Source organism: Chelonia mydas, chromosome 11 (genome assembly GCF_015237465.2).
Source record: "Chelonia mydas isolate rCheMyd1 chromosome 11, rCheMyd1.pri.v2, whole genome shotgun sequence".
Classification (NCBI taxonomy): domain Eukaryota; kingdom Metazoa; phylum Chordata; order Testudines; family Cheloniidae; genus Chelonia; species Chelonia mydas.
In genome coordinates, this window is record NC_051251.2 from 52,795,595 (window position 1) to 52,818,145 (window position 22,551).

At 43.0% G+C, this 22,551-nt stretch overlaps 1 protein-coding gene across 1 annotated transcript in view; it reads right to left on the reverse strand.

The window, feature by feature from the left end:
• The window catches only part of TMEFF2 (transmembrane protein with EGF like and two follistatin like domains 2), a 174,732-nt gene that overhangs the window by 30,363 nt on the left and 121,818 nt on the right, over positions 1-22,551 (reverse strand). The window contains exons 6-7 of the mRNA XM_037912933.2: positions 17,172-17,320; positions 15,669-15,728 (exon numbers count right to left, since the gene is read on the reverse strand). Coding sequence (XP_037768861.1) covers positions 15,669-15,728; positions 17,172-17,320 — 209 coding nt within the window. The remainder of the gene's footprint in view (positions 1-15,668; positions 15,729-17,171; positions 17,321-22,551) is intronic.

Below are 22,551 nucleotides of genomic sequence, written 5' to 3' on the forward strand. Positions count from 1 at the left end.
TCTTTTAGAATTGGCTGGGGGCGGGGGAGGGACGAAGCTGCATTGCTGACACAACCAGTGAAAATGTATTTTTTTAAATTCAGATATATAAAGGGAAAAAGTATGGGGCCAATTCCTGAGCTGGTGGAAAGTGAAGTCAGTAAAACTGTGCTGATCTACACCAGTTGAGGATGTGACACATAACATTTCTTTGAGATTGTGCCGATGGGGAAAAGTATTACAGTAAGCAAGAAACAGCCTCTCTTTTCTCTAAACAGAATACTTAAGGCCCTCTGAAAATTAAGCAAATAAACCTCTTCTCCCTACACATACGCTTCCTTGTGCTCCATCGTGTCCATTTAGAGATCCTGAGATCCTTGGTGGGAGAGCAGTCTCTAGTGGCATCCTTTTAGCAGGTGGTCTTCCTAAAATGGTGCTGATATGCAGTAAAGTTTACTGTGGCTGCCTGCAGCATTAATTAACTTAATCCAAATTAGTGTTTTGTGCTGTTGGAAGCTGTTGTGCTTCTATATTATGTCTCCAGTCCTGGCAGAGTACTAAGAAGAAGAATGCCACTAACTAACTAGAAATTCTGAAGTCTACAAAAGGGCCAGATGGAACCTCGGACAGCAAAATCCCAAACCTGGGCTCCAAGCATAGCATGTTTTTCCAGGGCCAGGTTTAACAAAGTTAACAGAGCCTAGGTCTGGGATAGTTTTCTTAGGGTACCGAGGGAAAAATGATGCTGGCAGAGGTATACACCTGTACCAGTCAGTATGGTAGCTGGTATGTATCTATTTTTTTCTGATAACGGTGAATGAAATGCTATTACATCTCAGTGTTTAAAACAATACTATGAGCAGATGAAAATAAAATCAAACCCAGTCATCAAACATGAATATCAAGCACCAGAAACAGGTATTTGTAATGTCAGCTCCAATGCCAATTGTTTACTACTATTAAGATTAAGGAATAAATATTTCATACTTATACTTCCAGCAATTCTGCTATGGGTTTTTAGTCTCCTCTTTCGGGGGAATTGGAACATAGATTTGTTCTGGATACCAAGGGAAAAAAATTAAAGGCTTCAGTGTAACATGCAACATGAAGCAGGTTTGTGTCTGTCTGTGATAAACAAAGGTATAGGCCCGTGAAAGCCACTTGAGCCCACAGAACAATTCTTCCCATGCGTTCAGATGGAATTAACAAAGAATGCTATTTATTAAAGGTGTAAGCAGCGTTGATTTAACTTCCAAAAATGGGGAAGTGGTTTTAAAAGTATGATTTGCCTAGGGGACAGTGAAGATACAATTGTTGATTATGTGTCTCTGTGTGACTTAATTTTATATAAAACAACTTTGGTGTGAGAGCTGTAATCTTTTCACCAGAACAAGGCTGCAATACTGCATGTGGCTAACTGTTACTGCATATCTTGAAAATTCCACTCAGAAATTGTGTCACCTTTGTATGCCATGTTTCAGCTAGTACATTGTCATAAACCTCTGAAAACAAAGGTTTAGAAAGCAAATGCTGGGGCATAGCCTTACCTAGAGCACTACAAAAAGCACGACTAGCAAATTAAGCAAACGTATTTGAGCACTCCTTCCCACATTCCCTATTTCTCAGCATCCCTCTCCAACCAATGTCATATTTAAAAAGAATCTCTGGTTAAAAACAAAGAATAACTTTAACAGTTTAAAAGGCTAAAAGTTATGTCGAGGCAGGCTTAATTTAACCCTCCGAGTCTAATTCTGATGTCCCAGAAGGGAAAGTCTAGTTTTCTGCAAACCTTACCCCAATTTGAGCTTATTTTATTCTCTTGAGCATAGCACTGATACTTACACTGAAGATGTGTAGAGGGGGAAAAAGGGATTAGCATTAACAGCCTCTAATTTGCTTAAGAACAAGGATTTCTGCATTTTGAATATATAAATGATGCATGATGCATTTATGAACTGGGGCATAAATTGAGAAATTTGCAGGAATGCTTATGTGAGCTCAGGCTGGCTACCTGTTCTGTGTACGACCCTCATATGTATTGCAAATACAGTTTCTCTGTGTTTATCCATAACCACTAACATAACATAATGTTACAGATGACTGGCTACATGATATTATAGGGGAAAAAAACAACTGAAGTACAGTGGTAGGAAGGAAGTGGAAAACCTATGAGCCAGAGTTGTAGCAAGCTTTATGAATCTTGCACAGCTTTAATGCAAACCCCAGAGGGAAAAATACTTGTATTGCAAAATTTCCACTCAGAAATCTCAAAGACGTTTGACACCTTAATTCATTTCCAGGACTTAAATATTTCAGGCAAGCTGGTGACACTATAATAGCCTGGTCCAACCTTTTATTTATTATGCTGCTCATGCCAATTGGTGCTACAAGCTGGTGCTTGCATTTGCTGTTTATTTATTTCATACAGATCAAATTATTAGCCTAGACATATTTTGTTTTCAGGCTACGTGCTTGTGGACAAACCAAACAGCTTTCATTTCAATGTTCATTCAGTACATAGCTGAATTCGCTCATTATGGAAATGAGGCACAAACCAACTCAATGTAACTTATGGTCCAAATTTATTAATAAGGAAATTAAGCACTGAGCTTTAAAAGCACATCCTATTGGAAATTACTACTTTCCTTGAGCGACAGAAGTCTATGGAAAAGAGATGTCTAGAAATTCATTTAATGATCAGAAGTCAATTTCAGTTTTAATGCTCACAACTTTAGGATCTATGAGTGCAACAACGGACAACATTACGCAAAGAAAGAGCACTGTATCTCCCATTAAAAACAAACCAACCAACTGACCACATCTGACCACAGATAAGCTTGTCATAGGGCAATTCAGAGTTACGGGAGAACACTCATAAAAAAATGAGCGAGACTTTCAGGGTTGATAGATTAAATGAGCACTGCTGCTTTCTCCCTATAGTTTTGTATTAAAATCTCCATAAGTCTGTCTTCAGTCTTACAGGCCCTTCAGGAAATAATGTGAGACTAAATATTACTGAAGCATGTGCCACTGCCTATCTCCTGGCATGGCACTTTGTGCATGGGGCTTGCATCTCCTGGAACCATTTAGCTTTCCCCCGAACCTTGCAAAAAAGTCATATAGAACTTACTAGGGACAGAACCAATAGAGTTTTAGAGAGTTCTATTTTCCACTGCATGCACCTGATGAAGTGAGCTGTGGCTCACGAAAGCTTATGCTCAAATAAATTTGTTAGTTTCTCTGAGGTGCCACAAGTCCTCCTTTTCTTTTTGCAGATACAGACTAACACGGCTGCTACTTTGAAACATATAATGTTCTATAGAACTCATCCTAAAAAAAGCTATATAATTTAATTAATGCTGCCAACTGTTGCAATTTTTTTATGAGACTCAGGATATTTGATATTTTTCTTCAAACTGCAGGTCCCAGATTCACAGAATTACATAAGAATCTCAGCTTTAATGTTTTTAAAAAGTATCTAGCCCTCACAGTTGTGGAAAAAAGCCTGAAAATATGACCTGAGTGCACTCTAAATTTCAGAAATGAGAAGGCAAATGAACATCCACAATTTATTTTAAAAAAATCTCATGATTTTTAAGCCAATCTCATAATTTTGGGGCACAGTCATGATTCTGGAGTACTTGGAGTTGACAATAGTCTAATGGAAAATGACAATCTTTCTGAGGGTTTTTTGAACCATTCTACAGAATTCTGTGGCAGGAATAGCCTTCTCTATTAAATTCTATAGGATGATAAACAAAAAACAAAAACAAAAACCCCTAGCATATAGACAGGCTCTATTTTCTGTTAGCTTTGATAGGATTTTTCCAGTGGAGAAAATTTTAGCTTGATGGTTCAAGTCCCATGTGGGGTGATGTGATGTTTTCTCTAAAGCAATTATCACGTTACAGCAATTTTCTATCTATGCATCTGTTTTAGAACCTGATCCAACTTCCACTGAATACAATGGGAGCTGGGCCCCATTAGGTGTAACTAACATCTTGCAATGGGTCCTTCCTTGAGGGACTTCTTGCTGCAAAGTAGCATTAAAATAGCAGCCCTCCCTTTTAAGAGCCCCCCACCTCTTCAATTATGGAGATATGAAAAATCATGACAGATTTCAAAAATGATTTTTGTAAATATTAGTTAAGATACCTAAGCTATTAAAAAATACTACCATGGCTAAATAACAGAGGAAAAGATGTGGCTAGAGACAAAAAGACGTCTTTTAAAAATTGGAAGTCAAATCCTGCTTAGAAAAATAGAAAGGAACATAAATTCTGGCAAGTCAAGTGTAAAAGTATAATTAGACAGGCCAAAAAAGAATTTGAAGAGCAACTAATAAGAGACCAAAAAAAACTGCTGTTAGCTTGTAAGTACATCAAAAGCAGGCAGCCTGCCAAACCATCAGTGGGGCCACTGGATGATCAAGGTGCTAAAGGAGCATTCAAGGATGACAAGGCCATTGCAGAGAAGTGAAATGAATCATCTGTCCTCACTGCACAAGATGTGAGGGAGATTCCCACAACTTGCCATTCTGTTTAAGGTGACAGATCTGAGCAACTGTCCTAGACTGAGGTGTCCATAGAGAACTCTTTGGAACAAACTGATAAATGAATCAGTAATAAGTTACCAGGACCTGATGGTATTCACCCAAGAATTCTGAAGGAACAAAAGTATGAAATTGCAGAACTACTAACTGGCATGTCACCTGTTGCTTAAATCAGCCTCTGTACCAAATGATTGGAGAATAGCTAATGTAATGCTGATTTTTAAAAAAGGTTCCAGAGGTGATCCTGGCAATTACAGGCCGGTAAGCCTAATTTCAGTACCAGGCAATTTGGTAGAAACTATAGTAAAAGACAGAATTATCAAACACATAGATCAGGGATTGGCACCCTTTGGCACGTGGCCTGTCAGGGAAATCCACTGGCAAGCTGGGAAGGCTTGCTTACCTCAGTGTCCGCAGGTTCAGAAGCAGCAGCAAGCACACCCCTCGGCCCAGGCCGCTTCCCGCAGCCCCCATTGGCCTGGAACGGTGAACCGTGACCAGTGAGAGCTGAGATCAGCTGAACCTGCGGACGCTGCAGGTAAACAAACCGGCCCGCCAGCAGATTTCCCTGATGGGCCGCGTGCCAAAGGTTGCCGATCCCTGACATAGATGAACATGACATGATGGTGAAGAATCAATGTGGCTTTTGTAAATGCCTCACCAATCTATTAGAATTCTCTGAGGGGATCAGCAAACACGTGGACAAGAGTGATTCAGTAGATAAAGTGTACTTGGACTTTCAGAAAGCCTTTGTTAAGGTCCCTCACCAAAGGCTCTTAAGCAAAGTAAGGAGTCATGCGATAACGGGTAGGATCCTCTCATGAAACAGTAACTGGTTAAAAGACAGGAAACAAAGGACAGGATAGAACCTGTGCTGTTCAACATATTCATAAATGTTCTTGAAAAAGGGTTTAACTGTGAGGTTGCAAAGAATGCAGACAATAAAAAATTACTCAAGATACTCAGTCCAAAGCTGACTGTGAAGAATTACAGAGGGATCTCCCACAACTGGGTGACTGGGCAACAAAATGGCAGATGAAATTCCGTGTTGATAAATGCAAAGTAATGCACATTTTTTGCACATTGGTAAACATAATACCATCTATACGTACAAAACAGTAAATTAGCTGTTACTGCTCAAGAAAGAGATCTTGGAATCATTGTGGATAGCTCTCTGAAAACATCTGCTCAATGTGCAGCGGCAGTCAAAAAGGCTAACAAAATATTAGGAATCAACAGAAAAGGGATAGATAATAAAACAGAAAATGTCATAATGCCACTATATATATCCCTGGTATACCCACACCTTGAATACTGGATGTAGTTGTGGTTGACCAATCTTAAAAAAGATATATCAGAATTGGAAAAAGTACAGAAAAGGGCAACAAAAGTGATTAGAGATATGAAACAGCTTCCATATGAGGAGACATTAAAAAGACTGGGACTCTTCATCTTAGAAAAGAGATGTCTATGAGGAAAATATGACAGAGACGTATAAAATCTTGATTGGTGTGTAAAAAGTGTTATTTACCCCTTCACATAACACATGAACCAGGGGTCACCCAATGAAATTAATAGATAACAGGTTTAAAACAAACATAAGGAAGTACTTAACACAACACACAGTCAACCTGTGGAACTCATTTCCAGGGGATGTTGTGAAGGCCAAAACTATAATAGGGGTCAAAAAGGAATTAGATAAGTTCAAGGAGGACAGGTCCATCAATGGCTATTAACCAAGATGGTCAGGGATGCAAACCCATGCTCTGGGTGTCCCTAAACCTCTGACTGCCAGAAGCTGGCATTGGATGATAGGGGTTGGATCACTTGATAAATTGCCCTGTTCTGTTCATTCCCTTAGAAATCTCTGGCACTGGTCAGTGTCAGAGACAGAATACTGGGTTAGATGGACAACCAGAATGACCATTGGCCAGTCTTACGTTCTAATATGTGTGTATAAGAGAGGAAGATTGGGCTAGTGGTTAAAGTGCTGGACTGGGACTCAGTGGACCTGGATTTAGTTTCCAACTCTGCCACAGACTGTGTGTGCCAGGCGAGTGTCTTTCTGTGCTTCAGATGCCAATCTGTAAAACAGATAACAATACTTCCTTTGTCTGTTTTATCTATTTAGACTGTACATTCTCTGAGGTGCTCTCTTACTATGCATATGTGCAGTGGTAAGCATGATGGCGCCCTCATCTCAACTGTGGTCTCTAGGTGCTACTGTAGTACAACTAAATGATAATATAAATAATCTTGACAAACTGGAATGATTCTGAATTGGGCTACCATCATCAGTTTTATTTGGTCTACTTCGAGACAAACGACTCACCATTGTGTCACCAAAAATCCTTTCCTCCTAGATCAAATTTATGATCTAGTCTAGGACCTTGTCTTTCCATCATATTTTCTTGTGACCCTTTCTGCACTTGCTATCTATTAGTCTTTATTCCACCATAAGAGAAATACACTTTCCACTGATTCTTGCTGCAACATGCTCAGGCGATTGCCACTTTAGCTGCTTTTCAATCTTCAACACACTCTTCTCCTCGCTTTGCTGTCTTATTCATTTGCTTGTTCTTCTGTCTCTCTGTGTGATAAAGATTATATCTGTCTACAAATTTGCTTTCCAGCTGTTACTGGTAGCTCCTACTCCATCTTCTTGGTGGGTAACTATATTTCACGGATGGTTGTGCATAGCTGTCAAAACCCTTCTTTACAAAGTGAGTACTTGTTCTTCATGATACTGTTCAAATTTCTAGAAGATCTGCCCCCTCCTCCCAGCTCTTTGTCTCATTTTCCTACTCTGGAAGGCCCTGTGTCAGGATCAATTTGGCTGAGGCTGAAAAAACAGATTTGAAGCTCCCCCCCATGCAAAGTTATTTTTTACATTTGCACGGAGCTCAGCTCTGGTCTTCTGCATATACATTTTGCCTTCACAGCCTTTAGGCTCAGGTTACATGTAACCAGCTACATGTCTGAATGCTCAGACAACTCAGCAGACACTGGGAGGGATGTGACATGGGTATCTCTAAACAAGGGCACAACCAGAATTTTCCTAAGGAGGGGGCCCAGAGGTCTATCCCGCTGCCACCTGAACCCAGCCCCAAGCTCCCTCTCCTGCACCCTCCCCTGGCACCCTGCCCCACACCCTCCTCCGCCTCACTGTCCCCAGACCCAGTCCTGAATTCTCTCACGCTGCCTCTGTACCCAGATGTGCACTCTCCCCCTTGCACCCAGCTCTACACACACTCTCCTTCTGCTGCCCCCATACTCAACTCCAAGGTCTCCTGCTGCACCCAGCCCTACAGTCTTTCCACCCCACACCCAGCGAAATGGTCAGGCTGAAGAATGCCATCCCTACCGGGGCAAAGCAGTTCTTGGAGCTCAAGTTCCCCTCCCCCTTCTGTGTCTCCACTTCCGTAGGAAGCCTGAAAAGCCTGGAGCCAATCCTCCCATCAGTGCCCCCTGCTCTGCTTCTCTCAGGGGCTGGGGATGCTCAGCACCCATGGGTATAGGAAGGACTGCAAAAGGTGGAGGGGCCAAACAGGTACACAGGGTTACTGTGCTGCTCATATTTGGCCTGGCCACCTCCCTGTCCTGATGGAGGGGCAGCTAGGTTAAATTTGAGTGAAAGGGAGGGTCACAGCACCAATCAAATTTGGCCTGTGAGCTCCTTAATCATGACAGAGGGGCGGGCTGGTCAAATTTCCAGCTCCCCTCCGGGGCCGGGAGAGACACGAAGGCTGGGTCTCCTAGTCTCCTCCACCTCATTGCAGCCATGTCTTCAAGCTACCCCAAGCAAACAATGACTGATTGGGTCCCTCAAATTACAGGAAAATTGGATAAAAAACCCGGTCTGGATGGTGTGAAAGCCTACACTAGGCTGAAAAAGTTGAAGAACATTTTTCTTCCACGGAGGGCTTCCATTGCCTTTATTCCATTGTACAAAAACCTGATAATTTTTTAATGGAATCATATCCTTGCGAATGTAACTAACATTAAATAAATGTTTAAGAATTGTTGACTTTTAAGGCACACGGCGTTTATAAAACCTTTGTACTGCAATTACGGGTAGCTAAATACCAGGCAAAATGTACATATATCCAGCGACTTGCCAAACAGCATTTAATCCGCTGCTCCAGGTGTCCAAATATTGTATGTGTTTTCATTATTTAAGTTATGTCAGGGAAAAACATCAAAACTTGCTAAATAATGTATTCATTTAGTGCTTGGCCACCTCCAACTTAGATCCTATGCAAATGGAATCCACAGAGATCTGCATGTGCAAGGATCCAATCTTCCTAACTGTTTTCTAAAGCTGCAGGTGAGGAAAGGTTTCTCTCTTCTGCATGATGGACACACAATGTGCTACTTTATTAGGGTGACTATATTTCCTTTTGCTGAATAGGGACACCTGGTAAAATTACTCATATTCAAGCGAGTTCAACGGCAATCAGTCAGAGCTATGCAGTACATATGTTCAAATTAACATCAAGTTGACTGAGCCCCTGTTAAAAAGAAATACTGCATAGTTGGATTCTTTTTATTTACCTTCTTATCTTTAAGGGTTTAGGGTTCACATGGGGAGAAGTGACACCATCCCCCCCCCCCCACATAAGGAGAGGAGACACGTACACACTCCTGTGCACTTGTCTTACATAGGTTGGGGGGGGATGATCAACCGACTGGACCCTCCCTGCCCGGCACTCTCCACGCCTGGCTGGCCCCCCCGGATGGACCTTCCTCTTCTGGTATCTAGCGCCGCATCTTCCCGAGGCAACAAGTGTGTGTATGGGGGGGCACACAGGGTCACATGCCCCCCCAGATTTCTGCCAGGATTCAAACCTGAATGTGGCCAGCAGTAGCCTTTTTGCACTGTGCGGGAGGGAAGGGAGAGGAGCTGCAGGGATCGGCTCCTCCTGGCCAGTACCCCAGGCTGCAAGGTCTTGGCCTTTCCCAGGGCGATGGCCCAGCCAGAGGTAGTGGGGGAAGGAAGGGGCCTGGTGGCCAGGCTGCTGATGAGCTGAGCACTCTGACCAGGGGCTGGGTCTCTGCTCAGTACTGGGAGCGGGATATGTCCCGCCAGGGGGAGAGGGGGAGGTGGAGATGATATGGAGGAGCAGCGGGGCTGGGTGTGTGTGTGAAGGGGCAAAGCAGGGAGAGGACAGCAAGTGGGGGACCGTGTAATGGGCCGACAGGCGGTCAGCAGAGGTCACACATAACTAGCCACTGCCTGGCACCTGCCCGCACTCACCAGCCATCGCAGCTTGCAGCCAGTGCCGGCCGGAAATGGGGACTCTGCTGACCGAGAGCTGGAATGCAGCGGGGCTGTGCTGAAGGACCAGCAGGGGGAGCATCTGGCCCCAAGCACAGCAGCTTTGCCCCACCATAGACTTGCACACCCACCCCTACTGTTGGCCACTGGACCGCCCCACTCACTGCTGGTGGGCAGGCAGCTGGTGAACAGGGATCTGTCCAGCAGCAAGACCAGCCAGTACTGATGGTGGTGGGGAACACAGAAAATGTGTCCGTTTTTAGGAAAAAGTTGGGACACCTGCAGGAGGGCTTAAATACGGGACTCTCCCTTTAATACCAGGACATCTGGTCACCCTATACTGTATGCCTCACTTGCTTATTCCTTAAAGAATGCCTGGTTTGCAAAGACACAGCAAAAACTAGATAGTAGCTTGTATACCAGAGCAAAGTTGTCTGGCTATATTATTCGCCAGCATTTCAGGAAATGAATGACATGGAAGTCTTTATAAAATTTAATTTAAAAAGGGACACTGTCAAGTAGTTTAGGGTCAAAATTTGATGTACTTTAAAACTGTTATAATCTGGTGGGGGAATACCCTCTGAATTCCTAGCATACTGTCCCTGAAATTAAGAATAAAATAGTAGTGATTGTTTTCTGTATAAGTTCAGTGACATTTTTTCTCTGCTCTTGGGGTCCAATCCAAAGCCCACTGAAGTCAGTGAAAAGACTCGCATTGAATTCAATGGATTTTGTATCAAGCCCCTGAAGAACCAAACACTCAAGGGCTGATCAATGGTTATCTGGGGATTTTGCTTGAGTAAGGAGAAAATATTAATTAACAATTCATTTTTCACATCTGTATTAAAACTATCAATGTTATCACTAATGTTGCTAGTGAACCACAACACTGAAAATGGCCCAGCCGTATTTGGATAGTCTTCACAGTGATCACAGGTGGGTTGGGAAAAAAAAAAGGTGTTTGTCCAATGAAAAAAAGAATAAAATCAGTACAGGCATAATTGCTAATGCCCAGCTTCTAAGAGGTTGTGGAGGGTAAAGAAACAAAAATTAGATATTATAAAAAATGCTTGAAAGCCTGGGCTTAAAAAGATATGAGGATATGCAAATAAAATAGAATAAAATAAAATAAAATAAATGTATACAAACAGCAGGCCTTCCTTATTTCAAGGAAATACTGACTGCCCTACTCACAACTTAGAAGCTACATTTTTAAATATTCCAGGAATGAATGAATGAATATATATATATATGTGTGTGTGTGTGTGTGTTCATACGTGTGCACACACACACATACAACTCCTACAGTATTTTAAATGTAGCTTCTGAGTTGTAGGAATACATTTATTGCCAGTTTGTTTAGGGGAAAATGTGGTGTTCTAACACAGGCAGAAAAACTCCTTCTTTTGGATATGCTGTGTCTACACTACGGCGAGCACTGCTGTTATACCTATGCTGATACAGCTATACCTGCAACACGTCCGCACTATAGACACGGCCTCAGAGGTGCCCAATGATACCGTTAGTCTTTAAGGTGCCACCGGATTCCTTGTTTTTGTGGATACAGACTAACATGGCTACCCCCTGATACTAGGCATAGTAAAGGGACTTCTATTGAAAGCCCTAGATTCATTAATTTGGATGTATTATTTCAGAGATACTGCGATGAAGGAAGTGCTATTTCTTCACATAAAAATCAGCCCAATGAGGAATATAGCATTCCCCTTCTGAGGAAGTACAGGTTTCAGAGTAGCAGCCATGTTAGTCTGTATCCGCAAAAAGAAAAGGAGTACTTGTGGCACCTTAGAGACTAACAAATTTATTTGAGCATAAGCTCTCATGAGCTACAGCTCACTTCATCGGATGCATTCATCGGAAGTACAGTAACATACACTATACCAGAATATCCCTAAAATAATCATTAAACATATAGTCAAACAGCAATGCACGTTAGAGAACGTGAGAAATGCATGTTGTATACAGTCGTGCAAGTGGTTCTAAAACTGAAGCGTGAACTTCCAATGAACCTCAGTTTTATTTCATCTTGACTAATAATTTACCAAGGGCTTTAGATATTTTTCTAAATGATTCCTTTAAACTCACGTTTTCAATGGCGATTATTCCATGAGCACTGTGTGAAACTGAAATCATATGGGTTGCTGCGCATGAACTTACCAGATTTCAAACTACATGCTTAGCAAAACTCAGTTACCACTTGTAGAGATCGGAGATTAGACAAGAATATATTTAAATACAGAAAAGAAGCCAGATCCTCAGCTGGTGTAAATTGGTGTAGCTTCATTGAAGTCAATGAAACTATACCAAATTACATTGGTGGAGGACCTACCCTAACAGGCAGGTCATCTTCGGGAACCCATATGGCTTCAAATCAGAGAAGAAGTCACCAGAGATTAGTTATGAATTATAGCTAGATGAATATTTTTTCATGAGAGCTATCCAGGACATCCCCACCGTTTCCACAAATGTAGGGACTCAGATTCAGTGCATGTCTTCCGGGGAGTTGGAACAACGTAGGAGCTGCAGCTCCATGACCTTATTTCTTCTGCTCTGGGATACTACAGAAGATTTGCCCGTGAGGAAAATGACTCTTTTTTACTGATCCTCTTCTCTCCTTGGACATCACTCCTCTCTCCTTTCCACAAACCCCAGTCCCTTCCACTTTCTGTAATGTTCACTCTAGTATCCTCCCAGAATTCTCTGCAGTTTTTGATGCTCACAGACCTTCTCCATTACCCCTTTGTTTGTTTTTGCCTCACCTCTGCCCCTGCCTCCTGCAAAACAATTCAGCATCACCTTCTTCATCATCTCTAACCTGTCCTCTAATCTCCAGCAACTTGTTGCTGCTATTGATTTTCTTCTCAGGACTACTACTCCATTTCTGTGCTCCCCAAAGGGAAATTATCATGACTTTCCTGACCAACATCTAGCCGTTGGTCTCCCTTCTATTTCTGATTCCATGGTATCTTCTGTGGTCCTCCCTCCCATCCGCCCCCCCAATGACCTATACCCACAACCCACCTCCTCCTGAATGGCCCTCTCCCTTGTTGCCACTGCTATTTTTCCCCTCTTCCTAATCCTCAGCCTCTCTTTCCTCCATCTCTTTCCCTTGTTGTTACAGCTGAGCTGGTTTTTACTTAAGTGCACTTCTTTTGTTCAGACACCAGGTCATGTGGTTCACTGCCATGCTAAAGCTAAATTACTAGAGGCTAGCAGACTTGGATAGGCTAGCGCACCATTTTAAAAGGAGCCACAGGCCTTAATTCTCACCTGAGAGCCTCCACCGCTCTCTTCAGGTCTCAAGCAAGGAAAATAGAGGATTTAACACAATGATATTGCTTGTCCTTATTTCTAATTGAAAAGAAATCATTTTAGCCCAGCTCCGCTTCTCCCCAACCTATCATAAGATTCACCCTCAGCCTTGCCTGTGTCTTAAGAAAACCGATTGCCAACTTAGAGGGGAAAGCTTGCATCAATCAAAGCTTTTGGGGATGACTCTGTAGAGTTTTCCTTTTATCACCTCTGCCCCCGTCCTTCTTGGAAAAGCTCCTTGAGAAAGGAAAAAATATGGGGCATGGTGCATTTTGGCTCCTTCTTTACCAAAGTGAACCCACTGTGTCCTCCCTTCATGTTGTTTAGGTTCTACGGTTACTAATCAGTGCTCCTCAAGCTCATTGTGCCATAATCTAGCCCTGTATATTTTTTAAATCTCAATACATCACTTTTAAAACTGGAATGGAATAAACATTTTCTAACTGTGTGGCTTACTGTCCATGTAGAATAACCACCCAGTATGCATCCTCACCCTAGATTACCAATTGGTAACTAATGAACAGTGAACACTTTCTAACATACATTCCAAGTAGCTTTGGACCAATTTTCTAAATTGCTGTCACCGAGGCCCTCTTCCTTAGCTACTTTTATTAATCATCAGGACTTTATCCCTAGGAAATATCAAAGTGACTATTTGTTGTGGGTAAGAGCTGAGATTATTCAATTTGGACAGCTGTTCTAGGGTGCAGGTTTGAAAACATACCAAGAGATTTGTAGTAGTGTAAATAATATAAAGAGCCCATATTTTCAATATTTACAAGTCAGATTTTATCTAGACCCTTAACCACTTTTGAGGAGTTCCAGGAGCAAGCTGGAACAAAAGATTTAATTTCTAAAATATATACAATTTTGACTGAAAAAGATGTTGATCAGAAAACAATACAGATGAAAAGGTGAGAGAGGAATTTGGATAAAGAAATTGATCTAGTGAGTGTCTCTCTGTATGGGCTAGATGATACACATCTTCAGTTTGTATTACTCAAAGAATTTTTTTTAATGAAATATTTAATTTGACTCCAGTTAAGATCCATCATCTTTTTTGCTATTAGGGAGGCGCTCTGTTGGAAGAGTTGCAGGGAAAAGGGTACATACATGCACATCTGGTGGTTGGGTTCAGGAATTAGATGGCTTTGAAAGAAAATTATTAAAGAGATTCATCTTTTGACAAAATGCCAGCTTCCTAGAGATCCTCCGACCTGCTTACTTAATGAGCCAGTAAAGGATCTAAATTTCTAACAAATGACAAATTAATTTATTTTTTATAGTTAGTTGCTAGACTTTGTATTGCACACAACTGAAAAAATGTGAACCATCCTCCTATGGAATTGTGGTATAGTAACATATAGATTCTCCTTATTATGGAAAAGCTTTCATACCAAGTACATGCCCAAGGGAAGCACCAAAAAGAGGGTAGATAGTTTGAAATGTTGTCAACTTTTTTAGCGTATGCAGAGGAGGAGTGCTTCCCAGCCAGTAAGCAAGAATCTTTAGCCAGGTTCTGGCTATTAATCTAAGCTTGAATAAGTAATGTACAATATAGTTTTAACATTTTATTGTAACTTCGCCTTAATAAAAAGTTTTACAAAATTTTACTAGTAAAAATTATAAACCGCTAAGAGATAAACTGTATTTCATCTTCACTGCACAGCATATCAGTGGGGGTAAACCTGGCATTCAGAGCTTTGTAGCTCAACAGTACTCCCTTGTAAAGATCTATTTTCACAATATAAAAGCAACACAAGCTTAAGCAATTATACATTGCTTGCCACATTTTTAACAGGAACACTCCAAATGCTTCTATTCACAGTTCTAACGTCAAGCTGTGAATATTTGCACAAAAGCCACTCATAAATTAATCCTCCTAGTAAGAAGATTTGAAAAAGAAAGATGTTCACCCAAAACAAAATTCGACAAACCCTACATAACATTTACATGTTTTTAATTTAAAATGTTATATCACGCTACGTAGCCATTAATTTTTACTGGAGCGTATAAATAAATTAAAGCCATTTATCATTTTTTAAAATCTATTATAAATACCTTATTAACTTTACATTCAAACACAGAGATAATATCAATTCTAGCAGCATCTGATGACGCAGCATATATTGTATTTTAGGGAGGAGCTATACAAAACCTATTGGTTTTCACTTAATCATATTCAGGTGTTCTGACAACAATTTGCAACATTTGGTTCAGTGTGAAAGCTGTACTGATTTCCACCAATACTTGCTGCCGGGGCAAGCATTCTGCAATGTTAACTAGTCTCACTATCAATACAGGCTTTTTTTTTTTTTTTGCCCCAGAGTGTTTGTACATTAGTGATGATGAGACATTTGATAAAAAGAGAGGCAGTTTTCAGATTACACCCCCCCCCCCACAAATAAGTAAAAAAAAAATAAAGATTACGATACTTACAGTTTTGCAAACATAGGGGAAACTGTTCTCTCCCCAAAGATTTTGCCAATTGTACTTCTCATATTACTGATATTATAACAGGAATCTTACCTGCATAATCCGTTCTTGCATAATGTCCATCTTCAGACTTTGTGGTGGTAGTTGTGTTATCTGTGTTAAAAGAAATACAATGTGTTGCTTTGACGTTTCCTGCTGCTTTTGTAAAAGAGAGGCCAATCCTGTAAGTCTCAGAGTGTAAGCAAGTAGATCCCTGCACCTATGCAGAGCTCCACTGACTTCAAGGAAGCTGTGTATGGGAGCAAGGATCTGACTGCAACGTGTCAATTGCAGGATCAGGGTCTTTGGACTGATTCACCCCATGCTGAGACATAAAGCTGCCATTCCAGGAATAACATTTGTCTAACAATGTCTAACTGGATCTAAAAAGATCCAGTTACAGTGAGGTGTGATTTCCTCATTGTTTTAAATAATCCGGACCTGGTGATAATCTAATCTGAAAATGGTGAACAGGAAAGGAGGGTTCATTTTAAATAAATATTTTATAGGAATATAAATAGAATGTGTTTAATATGCAGGTTTAATAGGGCTCTGTAAATAGATGTGTTTAGGATTTATAGTTCAGAAGCAGAGGAGGGCGGGGGAGCTATTAAGGAGCCTGTGATTCAGTGGCCATTTTATTTACAGAGACTATTTAAAACCATATTTTCCCCATTTTTATCTTGAGCACAAAATAGGCTTTTTGAAAATCAACTCAGTGGTTACGCTGGCACACACATGAAATAGTGCCAGGTGCCCCTGAATCCTAATCCTAAACCTTGAATGCAGCCAGGTGAACAAGAATCACCGAGTTATTTCCTGAAAGGACATATGCCTTTCTGCTGGGAAGAGGCGGGTTGCCATATTCATTAGGCTGGGCTCTGTGACTTTGGCATCATGAAGATCCAGATGACACAACAAACAATGGTGATTACATTGGCTCCACTAAAGATATTGGGCCAGAGCCTCTGATCCACTAAGACTGTTTTGTGCTGCTCCAGTGGCACAAGGCAGCCGTCAAGCAAGATTCCTCATATGCAGGAGAATCCCTATCTGGCTTGGAACTGTAATGCTGCCTCCCTTCTAACCTCCAGCACAGACGGTGTGGCTGGGGGAAGAGGGTGTGATTGGGCTGTTCCTTTTGCCACAATGATGCTTAGGAGCTGGACCTGCCTCTTGGGGCTACAGATATGAGCCATACACAGCCGCCTTAATGCTATAGAAATTTGTGCTGGGGCCTGTTCTAGGGCTGAAGGGCCCCCGAATGGGGCACCGGGAGTGGGAGCAGGAAGGTTGCAAAAGTTGCTTAAAGCCACCTTCGCACATGTCTCTCTAGGGCTGCACCAACCAGAGCTCAGCCACAGCTCAGATATGAGGGCCAGTATTTCAAAACCTGTAATCAACAAAATTCCCTCTCCACCAGACCGCATCCTGTACTCTAAATTAGAAGAGTCTATTGAAAATGTAAGAAGTGCCTAATAGCAAGCCAGCCCTAGTTCTTATTTTTGCACAAAAATTGAAAACATTATTTGAAATGAATTTTGCTCTGAGCATTACCTTGACATCGACCCAAAGACATGACTTCAATTTTCTCCTGTTTCTGGCATGATGCTTCTTTGATTTGACATGCATTATCATAGGATTTCCCATCAGAAGCACAAAGAGGATTGAAGTTGGTCTGAGAACAGTCAATGTTGCACACGCACCTGAACAGATTAAAAACAGGCTAATGTAAGAAAGCTTTCTCATGACATCCTAGATAAAGTACAAAAATAAAGACGGCTTGGAGAGTTTCCATGGCTGTACAATAAAGATTGATGGAATGAAGCTGGAAAATTCTGGTGAAGGGCTGTTTGTGGTTTTGGATTGGAATGAAATGCCAGGAAAAAAGTGAAAGAGAAACAAAGCAAAAGAAAAATGAAAAGGCAAACAACTGGACTTCTAAAACTAAATTAAAGCATGCACTACTGTAAAATAAATTACATACAGGCAGATCCTCAGCTGGCGTGAGCTGGCATGGTGCCGATGAACTCTGTAGAACTATGACCAGCTGTGAATCTGACCCATAATATATCACATTATATATGTACATATTTATTTCAATTTGTGATTATATATAAACATTTATAATATTTATCCCAGACTGGAGGCACCTTTGACATAATTAAAGATACATTGGCATAAAAGATAATGCTATAGCTTCCCTCATCCTAAAGCCAGAAAATAAAGTAAATAACCAAACCCAGACATAGTCTTTTCTCATTTATAAAAGCATCATGCTGGTATCTCCTGAATCTGTATGTTGTATGGCTGACAGGCAATTCAGTGTTAACATGACCACAGATGGATGCTATTTTAACTCTTCCAGGATGCACAGACCAGGACCCACCAACTCAAAGCAGCATCAGACCCTGCCATAACAACAGATGCACAAATCTTTCTCCACTGCTACATTGATCAACACCCACTCTCCCCCAAGATGCCTTTCAAGATCCATGGGTCCTACATATACCTATTACAACACGTGGCACACCTAATCCACCACACTTCAAAAACAACTATGTGGGTAAAACCAGACAACAACTGTGCTCTCAAATGAACTCATACCAAAAAATGATAGAAGACAAAAAACACCCTATCACCTGTGGGTGAACACTTTTCACAGAATGATCACTCCATATCTGACCTCTCAGTCCTCATCTTCAAAGGAAACCTGCACAACACCTTCAAAACATGAGTCTGGGAGCTTAAATTCATAACTTCGCTAGACGCTAAAAATTATGGTCTTAATAAAGATACTGGATTTATGGTTCATTACAACAATCTATAACCCTCTCATTTGTCCTGTGATTGGAGAGATGTTACCTGGCCACTTCACCTCGAATGGTCTTTTATAATGTGTGTTAACTACTTACGCTAAACAATCTGTTCCACCTTGTATTTAGCTATGACATTGATTGTACCTTTCCTAGAAGAGCTCTGTGTGGCTCATTCATCCATAGAAGTCAGTCTGATAAAAGATATTGTCTCACCCACCTTGTCTCTCTAACTCTTCCAGTGTCAGGGAGGAAGCTGTGCACAAGACATAACATTTTCATGGACCGAGGAGCCAAAGTCTTGTTGACTCTCAATGAAACTAAGAGTATGTCTACACTAGCAGAGTTACAGTGCCGGCAGTTACAGCACTGCTCAGAGGGTGCTGAAGGGAAACCGCTGTTCACACTGTCAGCTGCCTGCGCAATAGCATGTTCACACTTGTGGCACTTGCAGCGGTATTCAGAGTGGTGCACTCTGGGCAGCTACCCCACAGAGCATCTCTTCTTCTTCTGCCACTAAGAGTTGTGGGAAGGTGGAGGGAGTCGCGGAGCATCCTGGGTCCTGTCTCAATGCCTCATGATGCATTGCTTCACATCCCAGCAATCCCTGTGCTTCTGTCCGCATTTGATGACATCTTTCAACGGTTTGTGTACTGCGCGCTCTGCCTCTTCGGTCTGCAGGAATGGATCCCGCACTGTTGACCAGTATGCTACTCTCTCTGACTGACACATCACGAGTGGCAGTGGAGTTATTCCTTAAACTACAAAGGCAAGAGGAGTGCAACATTGATCCCGCCACGCGTAGTAGTTACGACACGAGATTGCTTATGGCATTCACGAAGGTGCAGACCACAGTGGAACGCTGCTTTTGGTCTCGGGAAACAAGCACTGAGTGGTGGAATCACATCGTCATGCACATCTAGGATGAGGAGCAGTGGCTGCAGAACTTTCGGATGAGAAAAGCCACATTCATGGGACTGTGTGATGAGCTCGCACCAGCCCTGCGGCTCAAGGACACGAGAATGAGAACTGCCCTGCAGTTGGAGAAGCACGTGGCGATTGCACTGTGGAAGCTGGCTACTCCAGACTGCTACCGATCAGTCATCAACCAGTTTGGAGCGGGAATGTCGACTGTTGGACTCATGTTGACGGAAGTGTGCAGGGCCATTAATCGCATCCAGCTCCGAAAGACTGTGACTCTGGGCAACGTGTGTGACACTGTAGATAGCTTTGCACAAATGGGCTTCCCTAATTGCAGAGGGGCGACAGATGGCATGCATATTTCAATTCTGGCACCAGACCACCTAGCCACCGAGTACAGTAATCGGAAGGGGTATTTCTCTATGGTTCTCCAGGTGCTTGTGGATCACTGTGGGCGTTTCATGGACATTAACGCAGACTGGTCTGGAAAGGTGCATGATGTAAGCATCTTTTGGAGCACTGGCCTGTTCAGGAAGCTGCAACCAGGGATCTTCTTCCCAGACCAGAAGATCACTGTGGGGAAGTCGAAATGCCCATTGTGATCCTCGGAGACCCTGCCTACCCCTTAATGTCGTGGCTTACAAAGCCATACATGGGGCACCTTGACAGCAGCAAGGAGCAGCTCAACTACAGGCTGAGCAAGTGCAGAATGACTGTTGAGTGTGCTTTTGGCCATTTAAAGGCCCGCTGGTGATGCCTAAATGGGAGGCTGGACCTGGCTGATGACAATATTCCTATGCTTATGGCTGCGTGCTGTACGCTCCATAATATTTGTGAACGGAAGGGTGAAAGCTTCACTCAGGGCTGGACCACTAAGGCTCAGTGCCTGGAGGCTAAATTTGAACAACCAGAGACCAGGGATATTAGAGGGGCGCAGCGTCAGGCCATAAGGATCAGGGATGCCTTGAGGCATCAATTTGAAGCTGAAAGCCACTAATATTTATTACTATGCTTGGGAGTGCAGTGCTTGTAATGCTGGGAGGTGACTGTGATTGGTGCAGACGATGCACTAGGAAGGTTTAAGAAAATTGCCTGTTGCTTTGCAGGGCTCTGTTTGTTTTCAATTAATAGAATAAAGACTGTTTTCAAACCAACACAATTCTTTTATTAAAAAACAACAACCAGAAGAGAGAGACAAACAAACAAACACATCAGCACTGAGGGGGATGGGGGAAGGGAGGGTCCAAAGAGTAGGTGGGGTCCTGGGATGGTTAAAGATTTGTGTATGTCCAGGGATCATATCCAACCTTCTGCTTTGGAGTACAGTGCAGCAGGTACTGTACTTCAGTAGGGCTAAACTGCAGAGGAACGGGTGTTGAGTGCAGTGGGTGGTGGGAGTCCGCAGTGCTGGACTATGAAGAGAGAGGAGTGGAATGCCGTGGGTACAGACTGGAGCCAGGAGGTTCACAAGAGTGTGTTGGTGGTGTCTGGGGGGTGCACAGGAAAGAGTGTTGTGAGAGCAGCTGCAGGGGAGGGCGGGCATGGAGCTCCTCAGTTTGCAGTGCTAGTAGCGCCTGGAGCACGTTCGCTTGGCACTCAGTAACGTTTAAGAGCCGCTCCGTGGCTTTGTTCTGGCACGCCACGTTCTCCTTTCGGTCCCTCTTCTCGCTGTCCTCACACTCCTTCTATTCTTGTTTTTCAGCCGCAGTGTGCATTATGACCTCACACAGAAACTCCTCCTTAGTTCTTCTTGGCCGCTTTCAAATTCTGCGCAGCCATTCTGACGCTGATAACAAAGAGGGATGCTGGGCTCCCAAGGTCATATCTGTGAAGACAAAATGCAACATTTTACAGAAGCAGACCAGTGATTCAGTGATTTAAAACACAGCCACTATTCACATACCTGTCACTAACTGGCTGACCTCAGGCAAGCACACATGAGTCACAAGACCCCCAAAATGGTGAGCAGCTGCTCTGCCAAAGAACCTGCGGCAGCAGATTCCCAGTATCTTCTTAATTTTTTCATGGCGATCTCTGAGGCAGATTCCGGTGAAGTGAGGGAGTCAATCAACACCCTGTTCCGCTGCTCAGACTACGCATGTGGTGGTACGCACATCATACAGACACAAGCCTGCTTTCTGCAACCCTCCTGCCCCCAACAACTCACTTCAGCGATTCCCAAAATCAAAGCCACTTACCAGGGGCCTCCTCTCTTGTTTGTGCTTTGCCAAGATCCGACAGCTGTGACTGGCTACCCTCCTCCGGGGTAGGGAAGAGCTCCTGGCTGCATGCATCTCTGACCTCCGAGTTGTCCTCTGACTCTGGGTCCCCCTCCCCATCCTTGTCCAAGATTTCCTCCTCCTGGCTTGGTCCACTCTCAACTAGCACATGAACCAATGAAGTATCCACAGTGGACTTCACAGTGGAGGTGGGGTTGCCACCGAGTATCACGTCCAGCTCTTTGTAGAACCGGCAGCTCATGGGCGCAGCACTGGAGCGGTGGTTTGCCTCCCGCGCCTTGTGGTAGGTGTTCCACAGCTCCTTCGCTTTGATCCTGCACTGCAGTGTGTCCCGGTCATGGCCCCTTTCTGTCATGCATCGTGAAATCTGTCCACAGGTATCATAAGTCCTATAGCTGGAAAGCACCTGGGATTGCACAGCCTCCTCTCCCGAAATGCTGATGAGGTCCAGCAGCTCGGCATTACTCCAGGCGGGGGATTGCCTGGTCCGTGGAGCAGGCATGGTGACCTCGAAAGATGCACTGAGACCACTGCAAGCATCATGGAGCAAACAGGAAGGGGACTTTCAAAATTCCCAAGGAATTTACGGGGTCAGGATGATGGTTGGTCACCTGAGGGCAGAACAGTAGAGTTCAAACCGATGACCAAAGAGGCAAGAACAGACATTGTGGGACACCTCCCGGAGGCCAGTTGCAGCTCTGTAATTGACCAGGGTGTCTACACTGGTACCGCAACGCCGTACCCCCAGCGCAGAAAGCTCTACGCCTCTCCTTGGGGTGGTTTTTTTACAGCGCTGCAACTGTGCAGTTTCTGCGCACTAAGTGGCTTGGCAGCCTGTACACCTTGGGAGTTACAATGCAGAAAGCTGCTTTCCTGTGCAGAAACTTGCCAGTGTACACAAGGCCTAGGCTCCAATAGTGCCTAAATCACTTCTGAAAATAGCATTTAAGAGACTAAGGG